Below are 24,655 nucleotides of genomic sequence, written 5' to 3' on the forward strand. Positions count from 1 at the left end.
ACTAATGCAACGGCGCAAGCAGGTTTGATTCCATCCTTCTCAGTTTTACTGCTGAGCGCTTGGCCATGTTCCTTCTCACTCTGGTTTTCTGCCGTAGGGTCCTCCTGGGAAGGATGGATTGCCTGGTCACCCCGGACAGAGAGGAGAAACCGTAAGTAGCCAAAAACCTTGGGCAGATCATTAGTCCTGAGTCTTGTCTTGCCGGTTGGTTTTTCTAAACCTTTCTGTGCAGCTGGGGAGATGTGGCCACACATTTGGTTTCCCCGGAGGTCTGTGTCTCTGCAGCTGCATGGGATGGTCTATGGGAAGCAACCCTCTTCTGAGCAGGACAGGTCGGGCTAATGATAGTTTATGTGATGGTTGCGCACCAGCTCCTCTCTCTCTGTCCCTTTAGTAGATTGTGGAGGTCAACATGTGCATCAGCGTGGAGAAAATATGGGTGGAGAGATGCGGTGATGCTGGCGAGCGGCATCGGAGGCAGTTGGGTGGTGGGAGCTGCAGAAGCAGCTCCTTGCGAGGTGGGAGGACGTTGGTTGGGGCTGAGCCAGGCTCAGCACCAGCGCTTGGTGTAGCACATGGTTTTGTGAGGTGGAGCAGCAGCTGGGGGGTGATTTCTCAGCAGCCCTTTGGAACAAGCTCTATACCCCAAGGACTCGCCGAAGCTCTTGTGCCTTTGGCTCTCTGGAGCATCGGGGTAAAGTCTCCACTTCTGTTCTCACTCCATCCTTTGGAGATGCACAGGTTTTACATCCATCTATTCCAGAGATAAATTGAGGGCTGAGATAGCAGAAATTTCTCATGCAAGACGGGCTCCTTCCTTTGCAAGCTTGGCTTTCTGCGCCCAGCTACCTTAGCTCAGAGGCAGCTTTATTTTTTCTGGAACCTGCAATGGGGAGAAATAGACGTTTTCCATTTCTTGATGCGCTGCGTGGCAAACGCCAAGAACTGTTGCACAGCAGAGGAGAGTTAGAGCCCAGTTTTGGCAGCGCTTGTTTTGAGAGGAAGGCAATTCCTGGCCAAGATGAGGGTTGCAATGGCTTTCCTCTGGTTTTTCTGTCCGCACTGGTTACTGCAGCACACTCGTGTCAACCACTGCCTTAGCACCCAAGTAAGGGCTTCTCTGCTGACGCTGCCTTTTAGCCAAAGCTGCGCACAAGGGTCTCACCAAGATTCGCTTAAGCCCCATCCAGCAATAATCCCTTTGCTGCAACCCTTGGAGCAGCTCCTGGCTCTTTGGGGACCTCGCTGTGTCGTCCCCCGACTGCTTTGTCCGCGTTAAAAGGTTTTGTTGCACAGATGTAATCATTGTTTCTCACCAAAGCAGAGCGATGAGGCATGTGGAAGGTATGATACCTTGGCTGTCGTGCGTCTCTGGTGGGCTGTTTTCTGCAAAAATGACCCTTCTGCCATGTGTTCCTCTGCATGCAGTAATTAGTATCTTTCTGTTTGGCGTTTTTTTGGGGGTGTTTATTCTTTTTCTTTGGCTGTTTACAGTCCAGCTCAGTCACTGTTGTGGGTATGTCCCTTTCCCCAACACCACATGCTGCATGTTAGCAGATAGACTCTTAGTTCTGTGTTTATTTTACAGGAAAAAAGGAAAACAAAAAGAACAAACTTCCTCCACTCAGCTTTGCATTTTTCTGCCCTGCCTTTCCTAGCAAATGAGCATTAAAAAGGCTTTGCACATTATGCGTTTTTTCCCCTCAACTCATCGCACAACAATTTAATTAACTTGCCTGGCATTTGCTAAGCAAGGCGATGCAAATCCTGCGTAGTGCAACACCAGATATTCATTTAGGCTCCGTAAGACGGACTTTAAGGCAATGGTTGTGGTATTTTTAAACACACAATATTCAGGTCAGGATTAACTTGAAGATGAAGAGAAGGGTTTTCACCTGCCAGTCATTACTGTGACATTTAGTCTTCGTTTGCTGAGTGTAACATCCAGAACACCTACATTCAAATTAGAAGTAGTAGTAAAAACGTTAATTGCATCTTCTGTTATCAGCTTGGAATAAAGCACCGATCCCCAAGTCTGCGTAGTAGCAGAAGTCCCTTTTTTGTCCCCTTTCCTTACACAGTGACAAAGCAAGGAGAGAAACATAAAAACAAATCAAATCCTATTTCCACGTGGGCAGCCTTACCAGTGCTCTCTGCACCTTCATGCAAGAAAACCTAGACTTGAAATCCGTGTGTCAAATACTTCCCTTTGTTTTACTTTTCATTCAGTAGCAAATAGGCACATTGGAAGTATGCTGAAATATTTGGCTGTATTAGATTTACAAAGATTGGATTTAAAAACCAGGAAAAATTCTAAAAGCTCTGTTCCAAAGGGTCAGGCAGGATATAAGGAACCCCCTTTCTTCAGGTTAATAAGAGAAGTCCTGCACAGAACTGGCTGAAATATTTTTCTGTGATAAGAGCATAAATCGTTCACTCATTTCACAAAGATGTTCTGCCATCTCCCCATCAACGACAGGACATTTATTGTGGTCCACAGACAGCTATAGAATAGCATTGAGTAGTTTTTTTAGCATGAGACGTTACTGTTGGCTTGGGATTTATCCGATCCTCTTTTGTGGCAACGAGAAAATAGCCTGTGTGCCCTAAATGACATTTCTCAAGCTTGTCAGCATGCTATAGTAAGAACGATAATTAATGTGCTTTTTAAAGACCGGCTTAGGAGAGCTAAACAATTGCAGTGGTGATAGTTCGTAATTGTCACTCTTCTGAATGTCATTAGAAGGAGCTGTCATGGAGACTTCGCTACTCATCAGCGTTTGGAGAGAAATGCAGTTGTGATTTCTTTCAGCAGGTGTCGATGAAGGAAATAAAGCTGGTGGGTCCTGGGCTGGAGGTTGGTGCTTCCGCTGCCCAAAGTGGAGGGTGGTCACCCAGCCTCCGAGCTCCTGGGAGCTAAGCCTAAACCAGAGCTAAGCCTAAACCACTGCCAGAACAGGGAGCAGGAGAAGGGAAATGATTATTAAGAATTACTCTGACTTCTTAATAGCCATTTTCCTCTGTAGGTGTTAGGAGAGAAGAAAAATTATACATATATATATATGGCCAGTCCTTCAGCCAAGCCATAGTTACTCCATCAAAAGAGCAGAGCTTAGCTTTGAGAATCTCTCTTTCTTCCTCTGTTTCATCCCTGTATAAATGTACAAATACACATTTTCCACTTCTCTTTGATTTCTGGTTTCTTTTTCCTTTGGGTGTCCATCTGTTCCTGGTCAGTGGTTTCACCCGAGGAGGAGCAGTCGGGTGGCCGCCTGGGACCCTCACTGGAGCTCTCCTTGGCACAAGTGTCATCTCTTTCTCTTTCCTTTCCTCCATCAGGGTTTCCAAGGCAAGACTGGCCCTCCAGGACCCCCTGGTGTCGTAGGTCCTCAGGTAAGAAATAAATGTTCATGCTTGTTCCAGCCCTTGGCAGCTCATCTTCACTGGTACAGCACAGCTGGCTCTTGCAGCTCTGATGGTTAAGCTGGAGCTTAACCACCAGTTATACAGCTCAGAGACTCCTCTTCCAGGGAAAGCAAAGCCATGTCAAAGCAAACTTGATGGCTTTGAAATTCCTGACCAGGCTGTGAAATACCCCAGCGGGTCCCAGCCCATCTCATTGAGGCATTGGGACGGTATTTAGACAACGTGCCTGAAAGTCGCTGTAAATAAGGTGGCTCCTGTGAACAGAGCAGAACTGCCTTGGTGTAAAATTGATGCAGAGTGAGAGAGAAACCAGCTACACACAGTCTGACCTAAAGACCTTAAGCAACCAGAGGGTGAAAGGTGATCTCAAGGGACTGTTCAGGGCAGTACGAACGTGATGCACGGGTGCTCTGATGTGCCATTATGATGAAATGTGTCCCTCTTTAATATAAAGTGCTGCCAGATTCTGTCAGAGTTGGGTCGTTTTTCTTTTAGTCACAAAGAACCCTGTGCAATCTGGAAATAGTAACTGCACGAGCAGAATTTGTACCCATGAAGTACAGACGTGCAAGACTTGTGCATCAGTTTTGTAGGCAGGGTCCTGGACTGAGTAGGACCAGCTTTGAGCTGAGTCTTCTATCCTGAACTGCTGGGGAAGTTGCTCTTTAATTGCAAAGTAATTAATTTGTCCTCTTTAATGATAGTGTAAAGTCCCTTATTTGAAAATTCCCTGATTAGGGGCAATTCCCTGGCTGTGTCTTTCTTCTCAAGTGCAAATTAGGTTCTATGGCAATTTTATTTGTCTCCGCTGCTCGTCGTTAGCGTGATCTGTGGTTGCTGAGCGATGGCACTGTTATTGTTCTGCTCACGCTAAGTGGCACCATGCAGCGTGGCACGAATTACAGCCACCGTCCCAGTGGACACCGACGTGCAGGGATGTTATAGTCTTGTGCACATGGCTCCTGTCCCCCAAAATGGGCCACTTGGGAACCTTCTGCACTGGGCTTTACGTTACACTCGTCACCATTAGTGCCCATGTACGGCACAGAGGCAGTCCGTAATTGCTGTGTAGTATAAGCCTAATCCATTTTTTATGCCCTCTATAAGGAAGAATCAGTATGATTGTAGAGTAATTAGGAAGTTTTCAATTATAAAGAAAACCCTAAGTGTAATAATTGTAGTAATATCATCTCATATATGTGAATGCTTTCGTTCCAGAGGTTCCCAGTGTCTCTAGCCTGTCAAGTGCAATGTTGGCCACATCCAAAACAAGGTCCCTTTAGATGCCACAGGAAGCATCTCTGCAGGGTTTCCTGGTGACACTGCAGGGGACAGCTGAGGGAAAGGAGCATCTTCCATCCCATTGCAACCTAAAGGAACCTGAAGGAGGTTCTTAGGGACATGGTTTAGTCACAGTGTTAGGTTAGCAGTTGGACTCAATGATGTTGAGTGACTCTTCCAACCAAAATAATGATTCTATGAATAAACTATTGGCCTGAACCTCTTCTGTATTTGTTTGCTCTGCTGATATCCACCACCTTCTCCTTGATCTCTCTTTCTTCAGGGTCCAACTGGTGAGACTGGGCCAATGGGTGAGAGGGGACATCCAGGCCCTCCGGGTCCCCCAGGTGAACAAGGTCTTCCTGGCCTCACTGGAAAAGAAGGGACCAAGGTAGGGACCAGCAGCCCCCTCGTTTCAAGCCTGGATGCCCGCCTCTCTCCCAGAGATGGAGTGGGATGATTTAGAAAAGAAAGTATGTTTTCTGTAGTGCCTCATCACAACTTGAGCCCAGCGGGAGGAGCTGGGTCTCTATGGAGCCTGCAGATCCTCAGCTATTTCTCACTGTCGTTGCAGGGAGACCCTGGTCCTGCCGGCCTCCCAGGGAAGGATGGTCCCCCGGGCTTGCGAGGCTTCCCTGGAGAGAGAGGGCTCCCTGGCCCCATTGTGAGTACAGGCTGCCCGGTCCTTCCAGCAGGAAGGATGCCCAGGTGATGCAGCACCCAGCTCTAAAAAAATGACTTTATTTCCCTCCTTGCAGGGTGCTACAGGGCTGAAAGGCAACGAAGGTCCCCCAGGCCCCCCCGGTCCAGCCGTGAGTATCCTTGCCCTTACACACGCCACCTAACACGTTTACAAGCTTGGCAAAGCCAAAACGGAGGGTTAGTCACAGCTCGGTGCTTTATCCGTTATTTCCTTTGCGCTAACTAACGATTTGCTGGGTATTGCTTTATTTTACAAGACACGCGTGTAACAGCTCAGGCGTTTTGTGGTGTCAGCTGTGAACATACATGAGGGAACTGGAATGATTCAGGACATGGAGAATTTGGCTTCTAAGTCACCTGGTTTCCCTCTGAAAGTTGTCCCCGCTTGAGGTTCGTGCTCAGTGCAGCCCTCCTGGAAGAAAACATTCATCATCCAACCCTCCCTGCTGCATTGGCCTTGAAGTGGCTCATGCTCTTGTTCCAAGCAGATAATGTGCCCCCAGGATCTGAGCTCCCTGCACCATCCAGAGGAGAACCCAGCCCTTTCATGGATTTTAATTAAAAAAAAGATCTGCAGGACCCCTTAGGCTGATGGCACCAAGTCATCCCATGGCAGTCACCCCATCAGATATGCTCACTTAAGGATGATGCATTTGCAACATCCTACTGCAGGATTTTTTTCTGGCTGTATATAGATGAAGCATGATGCTCCAGTTAATGATTCCTTCCTTCTTCTCCGAACAGGGCTCCCCCGGTGAGCGCGGTCCTGCGGGATCAGCCGGCCCCATCGGCTTGCCAGGGCGACCTGGCCCCCAGGGGCCTCCGGGACCCGCAGGTGAAAAGGGAGCCCCAGTAAGTACCAGTATAGAGATTAACAGCTGTGGGTTAAATAGAAATGTGTGTAGTAGGAAGCTGAGTGTGGAGACAGTCCCTGGAGGAGGTGTATGAAAGATCTGGGAAAAAAAAATTGAATTAGAAAGGAATTTTCTCTTCTTGGGTGCATCAAACCACTGAATGCTAGCTGCTCAACTGCCCTGTTTGTGACATCCATGCTATCAAAAATGGATGTGATCCCAGGGACCAAAATGTCTTCAGGCAATGAGAAGGGATGAGGAATGAACAGGTGAAATGACAGCTTGTGTGACCTCCTAGTGACAAACAGCCAAAGGACAGGCCTCTGGGCAGAGCACAGAGCCAACCCCATCCCCACTTCCAAGGATGCGTCGGCAGCAGCGATTTCCCCTGAGCCCAAAGGAATCCTCACCCTCACTCTGCCCCACGAAGGGGCAGCACATGAAGGTGCTGGGGAGCTTTTGGCTCTGTTTCCCGGGATGCTGCCGCAGCATCCGTCTTCCCAGGGGGGTGCGGGTGCCATGGAAGTCGCTGCTCCCCGCAGGAGCGCAGCTGAGTGCTGCCATATGGTCCCTCTCCAGAGCCGTCACCAGCCAGCCCGCGCACGCTCGCGCGTCTTTCGCTCCCAAGGCGGGCGCGTGAAATGTCACGTGCGGGCAGGGGCGAGTGGGCTGGGATGGCTATTTCTGTCGCTGAAGAGCACAGCGCTGCGACAGTCCCCAGGAAAGGACTCTGTGCCTCTAATTCACGCCCAAATGGTTTCACGGGGACTTTAGGGTAGCTTACTGCAAACTTAAACTCAGCTTCAGACCCAGCAAAATGAGCAAATGCTGGTATTGGTGATTTCAGACTAGATAACAACAATCAATCACTGTAAGTGTTCTCATCAAAAGTGTTTATCAGCCACTGCATTCTGCGTTTGCTGGCTTATTAGAAACTCCAGCAGCTAGTCCAGAGGCAAGAATTTCCTGGTGAATCAGCTTTATGAACATCTGTCCTGCCAAGTACCTATATGATGTATCAGTGGATAGATGAATAGGCAATTCATGTGGCATCTAATTATTCAGAAGAGAGCACCCAGGATTCCGATGCAATTAAATTATGTACGAGGAAAGTGAAAAATATTCACTGTTCAATTCCTATAAACAAATTCAATTGAAGGCTCCAGGTCTGAGGAATACAAGTAGATGTTTAAGTAGGAGGCTGGCAGAGATTGCTTTATTCACTTCAAGTGTTTTTCTTTGTCCAAAAGCTCAGGAGGGAGCTCAGGGCCCCCTGAGGAACCCCCATTAGTTGGGGATCAGCCGGGGAGGGAGCAGACAGTGAGCACCGGGGCAGCCAGGACCAGCATCAGTAAAAACTGCCTTGTGGGAATAAAAATTAGTTGAGGTCTTGTTTGTCATCTAGAGATGGCAGAGGGTTCAGATTAAATCGGATTATATTGCTATAACAGTGAAATTGCAGCTGTGATCTGAGTATTCGCCATTTAGATTTGTTTGTTCTTCCTTTATCTCTCAAGATAGAAATTTTGTCTTGTTTCAGACAGCAAGCACAGACAGCCGGATGAATTATCAGCTGGAAACCGGTATTGCTGTACATGCCCATATAGTCAGGGGTCATTAGCAGATGAATAAAACATTAATGAGATGTAATGGATGAATTGGAGGGTGGAGGAGAGCTCTGTGTGACCTGCTTGTTCTGCTTCCAGGGCGAGAAGGGTCCCCAGGGACCGGCTGGCCGGGATGGCATCCAGGGCCCGGTGGGACTCCCAGGTCCAGCAGGTCCCGTTGGTCCCCCCGGAGAGGATGGAGACAAGGTGGGGGCAGCTCCCTGCTGCATGGGGGCACTGGGGAGGAACCGGGCAACATGTCCCATTGCTGTTTCCACCGCATTGGGTTGGATGTGATCTTAATACAGGGATATTGTATGACTCTGGCAATCCCGTGAGATGAGCAGCAGGCAAACTGGGCTGTGTGTGCTCTGCCAGCCAAACCGCTCGCTCAAGTCCAGTTAGCATCCCCCAAACCTCCCCCAAAGCCTGTAGTGGGTGCCTGGCTGTTCCAAATTCATTATCTCTCCCCACTCTCTCATTAAGCCCCTCTGGACTGGAGCATTCTTAAAAAACAGTAGCTGGAATGAACGACTCATCGCTGCTAATGAGATGTGCAAAATGATGCTTATCACATCACATGGTAGCTGAGGAAAGTTTTAGGTTGTAAAAGGGTTTGGTTACACTTGGAATAGCCAATTCTCTGGCCTTTTCCAGAAGATGCTGGGGTGTTTCTGTGGGAATTGGCATCTTTGGGATGAGGATGCAGACACACAGGACTGTTGCTTCGATGTTGATATGGATGTGGTCACCAAGTGAACTGATTGTGCCTCTTTGTACCCGGCAGGGCGAGATCGGGGAGCCCGGCCAGAAGGGCAGCAAGGGCGACAAAGGGGAGCAGGTGAGTGGGTTGGACATGGTCAGAGCTGCTTCCCTGGAGGAGCACGGCTGTGTTGTGTGACTTGCAGGAAACAGAAAACAATCATTTGAATTTCTTTGTATCATTGCTTTGTCTTCTCCTTTGCTTCATCAATACCCACAAGATGTAAAAAAGAGCAAGTACCTGAAGTGTGTTTTTCCTCCAGCTTCCAGGAACACACTGAGATGTTTCTGTGTCACCCATGTACTGTGTAAACATCTGTAAAATATTACAGTCCTTGCCATTAAAGTTGGCTGTCTAGCTGTAGTTCTTCTGCTTGCTTCTAGCACACTGAAGCAGCATTTATGTGCTGCTCAGGACATGAGGAGGGTAAATCACACATCAGTATCTAGATAGATATGACATGATATGGCTTTCTGGAACAAAACCACATTTAGATGTTTCTGCTGTGCCCTTGGCACCAGGGCTGAGGGACACTGGTGTGTCCAGGGACACTTGACCCTCTTCTCCATCTCTATTTGGGGAATTAATGTACGATTAATGGGGGCTGTGTTGAAGGGCATCAGTTCTTGTAGATGTGTTTTCTTACTCTCTGCTCCTAACAGTGACGTTGCTCTTCTATTTTGTGACAGGGTCCACCAGGTCCTACCGGCCCACAGGGTCCGATCGGTCAGCCTGGCCCAGCGGTGAGTATTGTCCCCTGGTAGCAGAAATCCCATCTCTTACCATAAAACCTCCCGGGAAGCACTGCAAGGGTTGGCAGCTTCTGCCTGGCGCTGCTGATGCCCAGTACGTGTTCAGGCCATTGCTGCTGGCTGCAGCGGGAGGTGGTGGGGATGGAGCTTTGTGTCTGTCCCGGGTCTTTGCTGAGCTGCGTTAAACTCTTTCCTCGTAGGGTGCGGATGGAGAGCCAGGTCCCAGAGGACAGCAAGGCCTCTTTGGTCAGAAGGGTGATGAAGGACCCCGAGGTTTTCCTGGTCCTCCTGGCCCTGTGGGCTTGCAGGTAATTTGCAGTACTGAGGGAGGGTAATGAGGGCTGGGGTTCCACCTGAGATGTTCACAGCTACAACTCATCCCTCCCACCTCCACAGGGCTTGCCTGGACCGCCGGGGGAGAAGGGTGAAACGGGTGACGTTGGGCAAATGGTAAGATGCTCTCATACTACTTTTTTCATCACTGATATAGACATTGCTCCAAGAAATGTCTCTTAAACTTGTCTTCTCTTTCTCTCAGGGCCCGCCAGGCCCACCTGGACCCAGAGGTCCATCTGGACCACCAGGAGCAGATGGTCCACAGGGTCCTCCCGGTGGAATAGGAAATCCTGGAGCAGTAGGAGAGAAGGTAGAGCATCCAGACAAATGTGATTGAAGCCTGCAGAAGTTTACTGCAACACTCATGCAGGGGCTTTGCTACATCAGCAGCAAATTCAGCAACCTGCAGAAATGTAATGTTCATCCCCTTTTCCCCTCTGCAGGGTGAACCTGGTGAATCTGGTGAGCCTGGTCTTCCCGGCGAGGTTGGCCTCCCGGTGAGTATGCTACGGGGTGGCTTTGCTCTGATGGAGAAGAGCTTTTCTTCAGTGGTGTCCCCAGAGGAGCTGGTTGAAGGGGTCTCAAAGAGGAATGGGTGTGGATGGGGCTGCAGAGACTCAACCATGTCCTTGGTTTGGGTATCGGGTGACACATCACCATGTTACTGGGTATTTATAGTAAACCGTTTAGTCACCAAATATGGGCTACCCACGACTGAACAACATGAACACCATTTAATCTTTGTGGGAAGGGACTGCTAAATCACATCCTCGTGTTTTGAGATACAAATAGAGCTTCTTTCTCCGAACTGATGAAAGGATAATTAGAGATCAGTAAGTTGTGTTCCTGGATAATAGAGACACCCTTTTTCCTTTACAGGGTCCTAAAGGTGAAAGAGGTGAAAAGGGTGAAGCGGGTCCCTCTGGTGCTGCTGGCCCACCAGGACCCAAAGGTCCACCAGGCGATGATGGTCCCAAAGGCAGCCCTGTAAGTACCCCCCCTCCCCAAGTGCTGCTTCCTTGTCCTGCCCAGCAGAGATTTTTCAATGTAAAAATATTTTCCAGAGATTTTTGTGGAAATGTGAAATAGTTTACCAGTCCCCTTCTTTAGGGTGCTAATGAGGAAAGACCCAGCTGTACCAGACCTTCCACCTTGACTTATCAGTCCTTTTGGCAGGCCATCAGAAAACTCACCCCTATGGAGAAGACTTGCAGTGGGCTTTAATTTGCACTTGAGCTTAGTGCATTGCCGAGGTCCTCTGCACCAGAGCAAAGCTTCCAAAATACCATAGGGGAGATTTATGTGAATTTGGGAGTTGTACCTCTAGGGTCAGATCCCTGCTGATGCTAATTGCTGTAGCTCTCTTGAAGCTAGTAGAGCTATACTGATTTATAACAGATGACAATGGTATTTATCTTGCCGGTTTCTTTGATGCTTGCTGGCTGAAGAAATTTGTTATGTGATAAGCAAAGATGGCATGAAACAGCAGAGGAGGCAGGGGAGTTACTCATCTCTCTTAACAGATGGGTTTTTGGGATATCGCATTATTGGTTGAAGCCTGTTGTCTGAACACTGGTCTCAGAATCATTTGAAGTGCACAATGGACATTGTACGGAGAAGAATAGTGACGGGCTTTAGTTATTAAATGCTTTGAGATGATCTTCATGTGAAAATTTTTACACATCATGTAGTAAGCAAAAGCAAAGTCTTGTAATCTGCACATGCCCAGAGCTGCGAGGATTTCACTGTCGCTTCTCTGATGTATTTATGAAAAACTAGATGAAATTGCCAGCGTTGACACTGGAGCTTTGCACAGTTGGGATGCAGAGCTGAACTGGTGGCTGTGACAGGAGGAAATTACTGAAGATGCAGAGATGTGGTCTGGGATTGTGTCTGAGGGTTGGGAATTGGGGTTTTTCTCCGCAAGGTGACTCCTCGTGTTGTCACTGGGGTGGCAGGCACTAATGCTCGGCAGCTCTGCAGATGCGCTATCTCTGACACGGGAATACCCTTCTTTCTTTGCAGGGTCCAGTTGGTTTCCCTGGTGACCCTGGTCCTCCTGGAGAACCTGGTCCAGCTGTAAGTGCTTGTCTCACGGAAGGGCAGTTATGTTCCTCCTCTTGGTTTGTGCGATACAACTGTTTGATGTTCACTCATCAGCAGCACCTCTGGCATTTACTCTTCCTTTACTCGGGAAAGAGTAGGAAGTCCCACCATAAGGCTGTTTGTCTGACCATACCACCGTCTTTGGGGCAGTATCTATACAAATGCTGCTATGCACAGTGTTTGACACAGAACATTTGCAGTTGCCAATGTTCTCAACAGGAGATGGGAAGGGATGGTGCCTGGTGACATGAAGACCAGCTGAACCACACCTGCTGATGCTCTGCTCAACTCTATTTGTGCCCTAAATACACCTGCTTGTTCCTTTCTACTTCCTTGTTTAGGGGCAAGATGGTCCCCCTGGTGACAAAGGTGATGATGGCGAACCTGGACAGACTGTAAGTAACTGGATGGACGAGTTCTGTTCCCCATCAGTCCCCATGGTTTCTGTGAGCAAGTCCAAGGACCTTTGCCACATGAGAACATCCAGCACCTTATTCCCACCAGCTTCTGCTGCGCTGGTCCCCTGATGCCTGTTCCTCCTGTCCCTGTCAGCCTGGTTGCCACCATCCATCCAGGCTGCTCAACAATCCATCCTGAAAGCAAAAATTAACTTATGGAAACCCAAAATCTAGTCTTTCATTTTAATTTGGCTGTGCCTTATGGTATTGCATGGTGGGAAGGGATAAAACAAGATACCACCTGCACTCCAAGGAGGTGTCGGGAGTTGTGCTTGGTCGCCCACACCTCGGCTTAGCACAAACTCTACATCTCAACTTGAGTTTTACACGCTTGCTCCTTCTTCCCGTGTCTGTGGTGCAGTTATGGCTTTTTCTCCTCCCCTCTCCATTTAGGGTTCCCCTGGTCCCACGGGAGAGCCAGGCCCCTCCGGACCCCCGGGAAAAAGGGTAAGCTGGTCGTTTATGAGTATTTTTCCAAAAGTATTTGTATTGACTTTGTGAAACTAATGTTATTACTAGGTCTACAGTAAATGCAAGGCAGTGGCATGTAAAATAGTAATAACAATAACAATAAATGGATGCGCCATCCGCAGTCACTGGAAACTGATGGGAAGTCATCAACTGAATCCCATAGATTTATTTTTTTCTTTTAGATTTTAACACCCAAAATAAAATACAAGTCTGAGGTGCTCCTGCTCTTCCTGCCTTGCTGGCAGAACTCAGGGATTCATTTAGCGAGAAGCTAATTTTAAAAGCTTTTCAGAGATACTTGTCTCCTTTTTGTCTTCTTCCCTGGGGCTGTAGCATCATTTTGCTGATTCCAATGGACCATTTCAGATGAGCGTGATCTAATTGTGTTTTGCATCTCTTTTGTGCTTTCTCTAGGGCCCTCCTGGTCCAGCCGGTCCCGAAGGAAGGCAAGGAGAGAAAGGAGCCAAGGTAAGAGCTGAATGGGATTTCACTTCTACTACATCCTTTGTATGCCGAAAGAAACACCCTCTGACAATGCTGGTGTTTAAAGACAGTGATTTAATTTTGCTGTGCATCACAACAAATTAGCCTGAATTTGGGGCCGCTGACCTCAACTCTCAGCTTATGTTTCATCTTTTAACAAACTCAGTGGAGATAATTAGGGCTTGGTAAGGTCATGGGAATGTTTTTCTTGTTTTGAAATGTCAAAGTGCCGTATTTGGCAATTAAATGTGTTGTGAATAATGCGGTGTGCACAGCCCTACGTCCTTTCCCAGGGCAAACACGGCACTATCGGACCATGATTGTTTTGGTAGGAGTGATGGGGAAACGCAGAGTGGGGTTTGAAATTATAGATCCAATTGTTGCGGCAGCCGCAGGAACGCTGATGGCGGAGGGTGCCCTCTGCTCACCAAACCCAGGAAAGCTTTCTGCTCCAGAAACCTCACAGCCAAAGGGCTTTTCCTGCTGGAAATCAGCAGAAATAGGGAAGGCTGAAAAGTTGAGGGAGTTTTGAGGCTTGTCCTCAGCGCGTAAGGGGTAGGAAGGTCAACAAACAGAAAGTTTTACAAACTTTAAATGGGATCGTATTCACTCTGTGACATCCTGACAGCAGCCACTGTGTATCGAGAAGATTGTTTCAAATTCCATTTCAATTTAAATTCAATTCAAATTAAACCATTCTGCCTCTTGCATCCAGGGTGAAGCTGGGTTGGAAGGGCCTCCTGGGAAGACTGGCCCCATTGGTCCCCAAGGGGCTCCCGGGAAGCCCGGCCCCGATGGCCTCCGAGGAATTCCTGGTCCAGTGGTGAGTACAACTGAGCAAAGGCTGAGAAAGCTGCTGGGCACGGTTGTTCCTGGTGCTTTACCATCATTCCTCTGCCTCTGGAGGTGCCTTTCTCCCAGTGTGATGTTCTGTCTGTGCTTAAGTGACTGAGAGCGGATAAAGCATCTTTAGCGGAAATAACGTACAGTAAATACCATCTCCCAGCGTGTTTTATTTGAGTCTTGGTTCTGCTCACCCCCTCTCCATGGGTGAGAATTTCCATGACTTCCAAAGTCCCTTTTCCAGTGGAAATCTGAGAATGAAAGGAACATAAATGCTTTTGCCTTTACCATCTGTGAGAAGCCAGGGAGAATGTCCCTTGGCACAGGGACGAGATGAGGATTGGGTGAATAATCTGAATAATCCCTGCTGGGAGCTCTGGTGTTGTGAATGGATGTTTTGAGGGAATTGTGCTGTTTTTCAGGGTGAACAAGGTCTCCCAGGATCCCCTGGCCCAGATGGTCCTCCAGGCCCAATGGTATGTCCAGACCATCAAATTCCATAAGGTTTTGAGATGGGTGATTCTATATTACGTGAATTAATTCTTACTTTTGTTTTTCCCCCCTCTCCCAAAGGGCCCACCGGGTTTGCCTGGTCTTAAAGGAGACTCTGGTCCTAAAGGGGAGAAGGTGAGAACATCACGTGCAATCTCACTGCATGACCTGATGTCTATGGCTGGGTGTGGGGAAAAAAGATGTCATTGTAGAGGGGTCCTGCAGCTGGCAGGATGATGCTGACGAGTGCCACCAGCCCCCTGTGCGCTCTCTCATATCCTGGAAGCATCAGACAGATGTTTAAAGAAGAGATGGAAAGTCGTGAGCGTGCCCCAGGGGATGGTTGTGCTGTGGGTCAGCATGTGCGCTTGCACATCTGGATGCAAGGCTGGTTCCCCATCCCCATATCACCAGCACTGATGTTGATGATGAGGTGACACGGAGGAGCTGAATCTCTGCCTTCCTCTCCATCAGCCCAGGGCAGCTCTGAACACGGACGCGTTAGCAGAGGGCACAGGGAGGTGCAGATACCTGCCTGGCTTCAAGGCACCATTCTCTGTCTTGTAGAAATGTATGTAATAAATGTTAGCGCACAAAATGAGCAGGCGCTCCAGTTTTCTATATTTGTAGCATTTTCTGTCGCAAAAAGCTGGTGCTTTGCTCTGCTCCACCACTGCCAGGTGTCAAGGACAGCTACAAACTCCCACCACCTTGCTTAGATGTTTGGGGTTGTATCTAGAAATGTCTTTGGTGTTCGGTTGCCTCTGGCAAGAGATCGTAAATAACATCTGCTGTTTTCCCCTAGGGTCATCCAGGTTTAATTGGTCTTATTGGGCCACCAGGAGAGCAGGGAGAAAAGGGTGACAGAGGCCTCCCCGGCCCCCAGGGCTCAGCAGGACCCAAAGGAGAGCAGGTAAATATTCCATAAGGCCTTAATTAAATGTGCTTTTGAGCTGTGGTGTTTGCTGACTTTCAGCAGGTACAGCATAGCAGAGATGGTCAACCTCAGCAGGAGAATCTTCCTAATTTTTGAGGAATATTTTCTATATTAATGTAATTTATTCTACATGTGAAGTGTAGAGGTGCTCCAAAATGATCTGTTTTTAGTGGAAAGCAGATTCTCAAAGATCATATGAAGAGAGTTGAATAGACTTGTAGGAATGGTAACATTAGATGTGCACCTAGAGGACTGATTTTTAAAACCGTGTGCCTAAACAAGATACAAGATTCTCCGATCATGTTCTTGTTTGGATCATACACATGCTTAAAACCAGGTAAAGCTCCAGATTTGAACGGAGTCCTCCAAAACCAGGTGGTCAGATGTCAGTTGTGCAGTTATAGCCCGGCATTGCTCCATGCAAATCGATGTTATTCTGCTTTTATTTTTCAGGGTATCACAGGTCCTTCTGGACCCATTGGACCTCCAGGGCCACCAGGTTTACCGGTATGTGACAAGTAATTATCTTTTAATTCCTTGGGAGCTACACAGCCCTTCTGGGGCCACCTCAGTGCTCCCAGACACGCAGCTCTGAGGATGCTGATGGGAGCGAGGGTTTCCCAGCTGAACCCATTAAAATCACTGCGATGAGTTACAGGAATACTTAGGGGTGACATGTGAGCTGAGACGTGGGCACAGGGGACACAGCATGAGGCACAGAAAGGAGCCCACCCTCTTTCTCTCTCCTTTTCTTTTGGAAAGCCTGAAGCTTTGGGTGACCAGCATCTCTTGTTGCTGGGTGTCCTTAAGTGAGGATCAGCCCCATGTTATGGGAATCGCACAGCAGCTTTTCCAGCCCCCGTCCAGGCGGGAGTGTGGAGTTCTGACACAGATCGGTCTGACACAAACGCTTTTTGTGTCTTGGCAAATAAAAGCAGCACCGAACTCAAGTGGATGTGAAAAGTGGAAACAGAAAGGCAGTGAATTAAAAAGAAAAAACACCACCACCTTGTATAACACTGCTGTTCCTCTCTGTAAGGAGAGACCGATTGCTCTGCTAGGAAACGTACTGACTCCTTGCTGTATTTTTCTTTATACAGGGTCCACCTGGTCCCAAAGGTGCTAAAGGATCATCAGTGAGTATAGACATTGTTAAACAGAGAGGCTGAGGAGCTCTTATTAAGTGTGTAACCTGCTGCGACTTCTCCTCGTCAGTGGCATTAAGGCAATTAGCCAAAGATGACTGTACAAAATGTGGCCTTTTCAGGCTGGCTAAGCTGAGAAATTATAATTGGGGAAGGTTTCTGTCGCACTCACTGTACTTCAGTGAACATCGGTGCAGCAAAGATCATAAGGAGGAATCCAGTGCGTAGTCCTTGGGAGAAAACCTGCTGCTGTGAAGTGGTGGGAATGAAAAATAACCCGCGAAGCAGGAGGTGGCGAGCTGAAAAGTGAAGAATTCAGTGAGAAAACGCGATGCTGATGCAAGCTTCATGTACAGCTCGCTATGCAGGCAGCTAAAAATTCTCTTGGGCAACGTCCCGAAGTCTTTTTCCCATGCAGAATTCAATGTTTTGTTATATTTAAGTTTTAGTTGATTTATAAAACTGTTGAATTGACTTGGAGAGTTAACGTTTTCATGCATTGGAAGGTTCTTCTTTTTCCATAGGAAGCATAAGCAAAATTGGACTGTTTAACCCCAAGCGTTTGATCTTTTTCTCTTACTTAGGCATCTAAAATAACCAAAATAAGCATTTTCTTGGGGCAGGGATGTGAGGAGACTCCTCTTCTGTGCCTGAAGGGACATGAAGAAAGTTTTGCCACAAGACACTATTAAAATAAATAAAGTTTGGGATGTGATATCATTGACAAGTGTTTTTTCCTGAGTGACTCATATGTTTTTCCTTTGTTTTTCCACCCAGGGTCCAACAGGTCCAAAGGGTGAATCGGGTCTTCCTGGGCCCCCAGGACCTCCTGTAAGTAGAACCTGTTACATGAAGTGTGAAATGAGGTTCAGATTTAATGGGTGCTGTAATATGAGGGACAAGGAGGTTTCTGGAGAAAGATTCAGCATATTGGGAGTCTTGGGAGTTTATTAGAATTTCTTAGAGATGCTGGGGAAGAAAGCAGGGTGTGAAGGGAGAAATCGTTAGTGGGAAGATGGGAGCCAGTGTTCAAGCCTGATGGTTCTCATCATTTCTATCATGGGTGTTTTACGTGTCTGTGATGATGCTGTTCCTCAGTGAATCTCCTCTGTCTCTTCCCAACCACCAACACAATCAGAAGTCGTATCTTCTTTCCCCACAACTCAGGGTCCTCCTGGAGAAGTCATCCAGCCGCTGCCCATCCAGGCTTCCAAAAGGACCAGGAGAAACATCGACGCCAGCCAGCTGGTGGACGACGGAAATGCCGACAACTACATGGACTACGCAGACGGCATGGAGGAAATTTTCGGGTCGCTGAATTCCTTGAAACTGGAAATTGAGCAAATGAAGCATCCGTTGGGCACTCAGCACAACCCAGCGCGTACCTGCAAGGATCTGCAGCTGTGTCACCCTGATTTCCCAGACGGTGTGTCCTGGGGCGGGGAGTGCGGGGAAAACACTGGGGGTTTCCCAGCTCCACACGGTGAATACCAGCGAGTGTAGGAACAGAAGGAATTTGGGGAGTCCCTGGTGCCTCATGAGGGACGCGGATGACAGAGAAGGAATATGTGGAGAAGAGTTGGACTAGATGATCGTTGTAGGTCCCTTCCAACTGAAATGTTCCATTCTGTTTTAAAAATGGGGATGTATGATGAAACATAGCTGTTCTTGTAAGTTGCCACATTATTATGTGGAGTCAGAACATAACTGGTTTTCAGAAAAAAATACATATATCTAGTAACTTATGGCAGAGAGATGAAACATCCCTGGTAAAGTGGCTGCCGAAGTGCCCATCGTTCTTCCCTCACAGTGCTGATTCTTCCTTCCCTTCTCTTTCCTGTTGTGCATCCAGGTGAATACTGGGTTGATCCAAACCAAGGATGCTCCAGGGACTCTTTCAAAGTTTACTGTAATTTCACAGCTGGCGGAGAGACTTGCATCTTCCCCGATAAGAAATCTGAAGGAGTAAGTCCACATAACTTTTTTTCCCCCCCCACTCTATATCATGGTGATAAGAGATTGTTTCCTAATATGAATATTCATAGACAGTCATTTTCAGGAGAATTGAACAACAGCAAGTAAGGATTAAAGATCTGGAACATTTCTTTGTTACGCAACGTTGCCTTCTGAAATAATAAGGAATATGTTTACAAAGAGAATTTCTTGGAGTAAGTCAGATTAAAAGTGATTTGAGACGTCTTTGATTTCCCAGGCATAATAAATGCTAAAACCTTAATTTTTTTTTTCATTTTTAACTTTGCTTTACAAAGGCAGAAGTGTGTGTCGGTGCAGGAACTGCAGCTCCCCATGAGCTTAGTTTAACTCATTCCTTGTAAGCCGTGGTAGAATTTAAGCTGTATCCCTTTTCCGTCCATTCTCAACCCAGCAGAAACACACTGACTCGCTTTGTGTGCAGGAAAGGACAATCCCCAGACACCTGCACACAACTTGGCTGTTGCTTTTGGGGAGATTTCCAGCAGACATGAGGGAGTTTGTGGGTGGGGGAAGGAGCAGACGGCAGCCACGCTCCGTCCTGGCGCCCGACTCCAGGTGATTCTGCTCCGACAGCTCATTCCTAGTCAAGGTCACCCCCTGCGCTGCTCCAGGTAGTTGGAGCTCCATCATGTGTGATGGGCCAGCACTGACTGCGGAGGATGCGCTGCCTGTGCTACAGCTTATTGCTGCGCAAACACAAGAGACTTTTCCTTCATCCCACTCTTTTCCCAGCCCCATAGCACCTGGATGTGACGCTAGAGTGACAGCAGCCTTCTCCATCATCAGCGTCGCTTTTCCACCCCAGCTCTCCCACGGAGATCAACAAATCTTTTACCATGGATATTTCCCTTTTATTTTTCCCTTTTCTGTCCCCTGCTGATAAACTGCACTGCTGGTTTTGCATCCAAAGTTATCTACGAGGCAGAGATCGTTAACTTTAACGAAGGAGGCTGGTGCCAAAGCAGCACTGGGCACACACCACATCATCCCATTCTGCTCGAGAGGCTGCTGGCACCTTAGGGCGCTGCCGACTGGTCTTGTTACAGCTGTGTAAAGATTAAGAAACCATTTTAAAGTTGGACAGTTTCAAAAAGGCATGTAGACCCTGCTTGTGGAACTGAATGTAACTTTGTTTTATTTCTTTTTTTCTTCTTTCTCTCTTTCCCCCTTGCCGTCCACAAACTAGGCTAGAATTACTTCTTGGCCAAAGGAAAACCCAGGCTCCTGGTTCAGTGAATTCAAGCGCGGTAAACTGGTAAGATGCATCTTGGTGCTTTCTGTTGTCTTTAACCCATGTCGTATTTTACAGAGTAAAATGGCTCATTGGCCCAAAGAAAAGCCTTCCACATGGTATAGTCAGTACAAGCGGGGGTCGTTGGTAAGTGGCTAACATTGGCCCTCGGGTCTGAATCAGAGCGCGTCATCTGCTTGGGTATGGCCAGACCTGCTGCACTCTGCATGCTGGACTAACAACCATCACCAGTCGTAGGAAAAACATTTAAGGTGGAATACTGAAGAAAAAAAAAAAAAGAAAGAAATAAGCAAACAAAATCCAGTGGGGATGCTTTTTTCTGTTCTGCTTCACTGGAAACGTAGGAGCAGGCATCCCACGTGAGGGTGCTACATCCCACGGGAGAGGGCTGCATCCCACAGAAGAGCTCTTGCTGTCTCCTGATCAGTTCCCATTGTGGCAAGGACAAACTGGGTGTCCCTGTGCTGTTGTCCCCCAGCCTTATCCCGGGATCCCCAATGTGATGTTCCAGCCCGCAGCGGGGCATGGTGCTGGTCCCCGGGCTGAGGGGGTGAATCGGCACATCTGGGGCAGGTTTTCCCCAAAGGATGGATTTAATCTCCCACACTGGACATGAGCCACATCGAGGACTCCCATGTCACCCGCAGAGCTTGGGAGATGTTAAGGCATTGGTTTAAAGGAAGATTTCAAGCCATGTGTGTTTGCCAAGCCTGGTGGCCTGGAATTTGACTTAGTCACAATTAAGGATTTTTTTTCAAGGGACAGAAACTCTCATAAGGTCAAACAATGTTTGATGTCAGCAAGCAAGAAAGACAGCAACACATAAACCTGAGAAAGAGCTCTAGTATTTTGTTGTGTAACAGGTTATTCATGTTGTAGGTGGATCATTCCCACAGAGCCTGAGCTTTGGTCGGGAATGTCAGAGCATCCTTGTCGGAGCAGCAACTGATTAGTGTAAGCCAGGTCTCCTTAAGCAACAGAAGTCTCTCCCGTGTGTATCCATTCTTGTAGGATTAACGGGATGCAGATAACGAGCTCAGACAAATCAGGAGAATTAGGGAAGAAGGAAATATTCAGTGGATAAGGACCTGGCCCTGTAAACTGGAGATGCTCCAGTGTACAATGCTGAGCTGCCTCGTGCCATCCTGCTCTCCCCAGGGCAAAGGTTTCGTGCAGTGCCCCAAACTTCCACCTTAAAAGGCAAACAACAACAACAAAAAGTCACCGTGTTGTTTTCTTAAGCCACATTTCATTGCCACTAAACACATTTTGCTGTGATTCTGCCCACAAGAAGGGGTATGGCTTGCTGCAGCTTTTCTGCTTCATGGAATACGGCCGCAAAGCCAAAGCTGCAGCCTCGGAGCTCCTTGGAGGGAACTGCTCGTGGCTTAATTACAGAGCACTTCTGCAGTTAATATTACAAGTACCTCCATTTCTCTGCCTTTTTTTCTTTCCAGTCTGTTAATCAGCTACATTAGAGGCTGGATTGCCAACCTAGAGCTTAGGGTCTGGTTTTTTTAAATAGGAATTGCAGTGCTACTTGGAAGCCTCTGTTCCATCTTTCTGTGTTGCCGTTTTTTTTGCTTTTTACCTGTCCTGCACTTTCCGTTCAGAAAAAAGCCACCAGCACGTAGAAGACCCACCTAAGCAAACTACTAAACTGTTAAACAGGCAAGCCAAACAAGTAAAGTTTGAGTTTTCTCAATTTTTCTTTATTAAAGTACCTCTCATTTTTGCCCCAGCCATGAGATTGCTAAATTGGGGAGACATTTTCCCGGATCCAAGATGTTTGTAATCTGTGTGCAGATGGGTGGGATGACTGAGTTTGGGTTCCCCTCTGGGTGCATTGTTGCTCCTGTTACTGCATGGAGAAGGTCCCTGGTGTCCTCCCACGCAGCCCCAGTGTGGTCTCTTGGGGATCCTGGAAGCCAAGGGGGACATTTCCACCCGGTTACTCAGCGCTGCCGAGAGCACAGGTTGCTTACGGGGGATTTCTGTACGAATCTCAGCGTTTGCACGAGTTGTGCAGCCCTGAAGACGCTTTCTTTTTCTTCTGGGGCTATTTAAAGTAAGGAGAACAGAGTAAACATAAAATACAAAGAAACAATCTTGTTTGATGCTTCTGCACTGTCATTAATCAATGACACAGAGTACTTGGAGCTGATTTCTTATCATTTCTCATGATGCGGCCAAACCGCATTTTGAGGGATAAAAGGGTTGCAGATGTTTTCCTCTGGACTCTGCTTTCCTGCTGTGTATGTGACACACAATTCTCAGTAGCTCTAACAAGGCCTGTCACCCATTCCGTCCTGTTATCCTTCACAGCCGTATGGCATCTGCCATGGTAATATGATACTATCACAGAGAAAACAGGAAGGGATTGATTTTTGCAGGACTGTTTTCCCATGAGCGAGCCTTATGCACACAGGCAGTTCCTAGTGGCCCCTGTTGCAAAAAGCTGGGGCAGGTCTTCATACTGAGACCCCGTAACCAGCAGTCAGGCTCCCAAACCAAGCACTGATTTGAAATAAGGACAAATGAAATAAGAGAAGTGGGTCCTACGGATCAGTAGTGCCATGTGTCATTGGGTAGTTGGCATTTTGTGTCCCTTTCCTTCCACGTCCTGGTGGTTTTCTGGCAGCTCTCCTGCTGGCATGCGTGGCTTTCCCATGGTCAGTCATATTTAACTCTCAGGAGGACAGTGCAACAGAATCCTGACAACCGGTTGGTATATTTATGCATTTTTATTATCGTTTTACTCGTGATTTTATTGTCTGGTTATGAATCTCTTCTACTGTTTGCAGCTTGCACTGATGTTCCGTGGTACCTCGAAGAACACTACGCTGGTTGTGTACCTTCTGTTTTTCTCCTGGTCATTTCTAAAGAAACCCACTGTCTGTAGAGGACAGTAGCAAACAGCAGCGCTGGTAGCTTGGCCATGGCTGGAAATGCCACCTGAAATTAGTTTATACACACAAGCTAGCTGTCCCCCTCTTCGCACTAAGAGCAAAGATTGCTTAAAACTCAGTGCGTTGGTGCCCAAGAAGAAGTGAATGGGAAATACCCCAGTGCGTGCAGAACAAAATACCCACAGCAATCAGAAAATCATGTCCAAAATGGTAGAATGAATCCCCAAACCCTTACAGAAATAAGTGCTCTCTTTTTTTCAAAAGCTGGAGTAGTATGCTCTCTATTGCCTTAAACTTGAGATATATACCCCCAAGTTTGCTTAGCACTGCACATTTTTGCAACCAGGGCTTGAAATGCCCCTTTTTTTTTTTCCTCCTACCCTGTGTTAGCCTTAGTTTTTTAGCTCATGGGCAGCAAGATAAATAAAGTGCCCTCGGTAGCTGTGGCCTGGCTGCAGGGGGACCGGAGCATCCCTGTGGCAGGAGCAGCATCTGTGTCCCCATGGGGTGGTGAGACTGTGCTGGGTGACAAGGATGGGAGAGGCTGGTGGTCCTCAGAACCCCCCAAACACGTTGTGCTACCCCTCACTGCCCAGTATTTCCCATTCTCCGCTTCTCACAGCTCTCCTACGTGGATTCGGACGGGAACCCCATCGGAGTGGTGCAGATGACTTTCCTCCGGCTCCTGAGCGCCTCAGCCCACCAGAACATCACGTACAACTGCTACCAGTCCGTCGCCTGGCGTGACGCCACCACCGACAGCTACGACAAGGCCATCCGCTTCCTGGGCTCCAACGACGAGGAGATGTCCTACGACAACAACCCCTACATCCGAGCCACCCTCGACGGCTGCGCGGTACGTGGGCAGAGCTGGGCTTGGCCCATCCCTGCAGAAAGGGACAGTGCTGGAGGTGTCTGTCCCCTCCCCTGGTTGCCCAGCACTGTTTGTCTCAGAGCAAATCCCCTCCAAATTCCCTGCGCCTCGTAGTTGCCTTGAGGATTGTCCCCAGCATGGGAGGCATCAAGCTTGCTCTTCCCTTTGCTGGGAATACATAATTCCACTTAAGGTCAGGGGAAGCAGCAGCACCTCTAGAAACCAGATTAATTTCCTTTGTTTCTGGCTCTGCATAAAGAAAAGGTCCTACCTAAAACCACCATCTGCTTTTAAATGCCCCCCATTGCGTTTGCTCCTACTCTCTTTACTCACATGGGGCAAGGCAAGTGATGATGCGCAGTTGCATATGAATTTTGCAGGTGTTGATAATTTAAGTGCTTTCAGAAAATCTTGGAGGCAAAGCATTAAGGGTTTGGTATTGGCTCAGGGCCTTGAGCATCACTTCCAAACCAGCATGCCCCAATCCTTCCTCTCCACTAGAGACCTTCCTACAGGCTGTAAAAAAGGAGGTAAAATGTGCCAAGGGAATTGATTGCAGCATTGTAAAAGGATGCTCTGCATCTCCTGTACCGTCTCTGGCATCCTTCATGAACCACAGGCAGGATGTTTAAGATTGAGCTCTACCACATGAAAAATGAGGTTGGGCTACCTGATTTTTGGGGTGACCACAGAAGTCCTGGTCAGACCTGTACCCTGGCCGTGATGCTGCTGCAGCCAGCACTGGGTGGTCCCCAGGGCTGATGTTCAGGTTGTTATTTGAATGTGGTTTTCCTGATCTTATAGCCCTTTCTCAGCAGCTGTGATATAACCTATTCTTCTGAGGGACACAAATCAGAGGGTAAGGCAGAGCCAAAAGCTGCTCCATAAATTCACTTGTTTGTGCAGCTTTGTATGCCCTCGGGTGCACTTCTGCTTCTCTGATAATTATTTATATTTTGGAAATAACTG

At 47.8% G+C, this 24,655-nt stretch overlaps 1 protein-coding gene across 1 annotated transcript in view; it reads left to right on the top strand.

Annotated features, from left to right (window-relative positions):
• COL5A1 (collagen type V alpha 1 chain) overlaps positions 1-24,655 on the top strand; it is a 139,164-nt gene that overhangs the window by 111,128 nt on the left and 3,381 nt on the right. The window contains exons 37-65 of the mRNA XM_082067778.1: positions 98-151; positions 3,340-3,393; positions 4,991-5,098; positions 5,282-5,371; positions 5,466-5,519; positions 6,154-6,261; positions 7,970-8,077; positions 8,658-8,711; positions 9,323-9,376; positions 9,586-9,693; positions 9,782-9,835; positions 9,924-10,031; positions 10,165-10,218; positions 10,601-10,708; positions 11,747-11,800; positions 12,169-12,222; positions 12,679-12,732; positions 13,171-13,224; positions 13,955-14,062; positions 14,505-14,558; positions 14,656-14,709; positions 15,380-15,487; positions 15,965-16,018; positions 16,612-16,647; positions 17,434-17,487; positions 17,824-18,082; positions 18,509-18,621; positions 19,838-19,906; positions 23,435-23,668. Coding sequence (XP_081923904.1) covers positions 98-151; positions 3,340-3,393; positions 4,991-5,098; positions 5,282-5,371; positions 5,466-5,519; positions 6,154-6,261; positions 7,970-8,077; positions 8,658-8,711; positions 9,323-9,376; positions 9,586-9,693; positions 9,782-9,835; positions 9,924-10,031; positions 10,165-10,218; positions 10,601-10,708; positions 11,747-11,800; positions 12,169-12,222; positions 12,679-12,732; positions 13,171-13,224; positions 13,955-14,062; positions 14,505-14,558; positions 14,656-14,709; positions 15,380-15,487; positions 15,965-16,018; positions 16,612-16,647; positions 17,434-17,487; positions 17,824-18,082; positions 18,509-18,621; positions 19,838-19,906; positions 23,435-23,668 — 2,475 coding nt within the window. The remainder of the gene's footprint in view (positions 1-97; positions 152-3,339; positions 3,394-4,990; positions 5,099-5,281; positions 5,372-5,465; positions 5,520-6,153; positions 6,262-7,969; positions 8,078-8,657; positions 8,712-9,322; positions 9,377-9,585; positions 9,694-9,781; positions 9,836-9,923; positions 10,032-10,164; positions 10,219-10,600; positions 10,709-11,746; positions 11,801-12,168; positions 12,223-12,678; positions 12,733-13,170; positions 13,225-13,954; positions 14,063-14,504; positions 14,559-14,655; positions 14,710-15,379; positions 15,488-15,964; positions 16,019-16,611; positions 16,648-17,433; positions 17,488-17,823; positions 18,083-18,508; positions 18,622-19,837; positions 19,907-23,434; positions 23,669-24,655) is intronic.

This window comes from Streptopelia decaocto, assembly GCF_964273445.1.
Source record: "Streptopelia decaocto genome assembly, chromosome: 17".
NCBI classification, from domain to species: Eukaryota; Metazoa; Chordata; class Aves; order Columbiformes; family Columbidae; genus Streptopelia; species Streptopelia decaocto.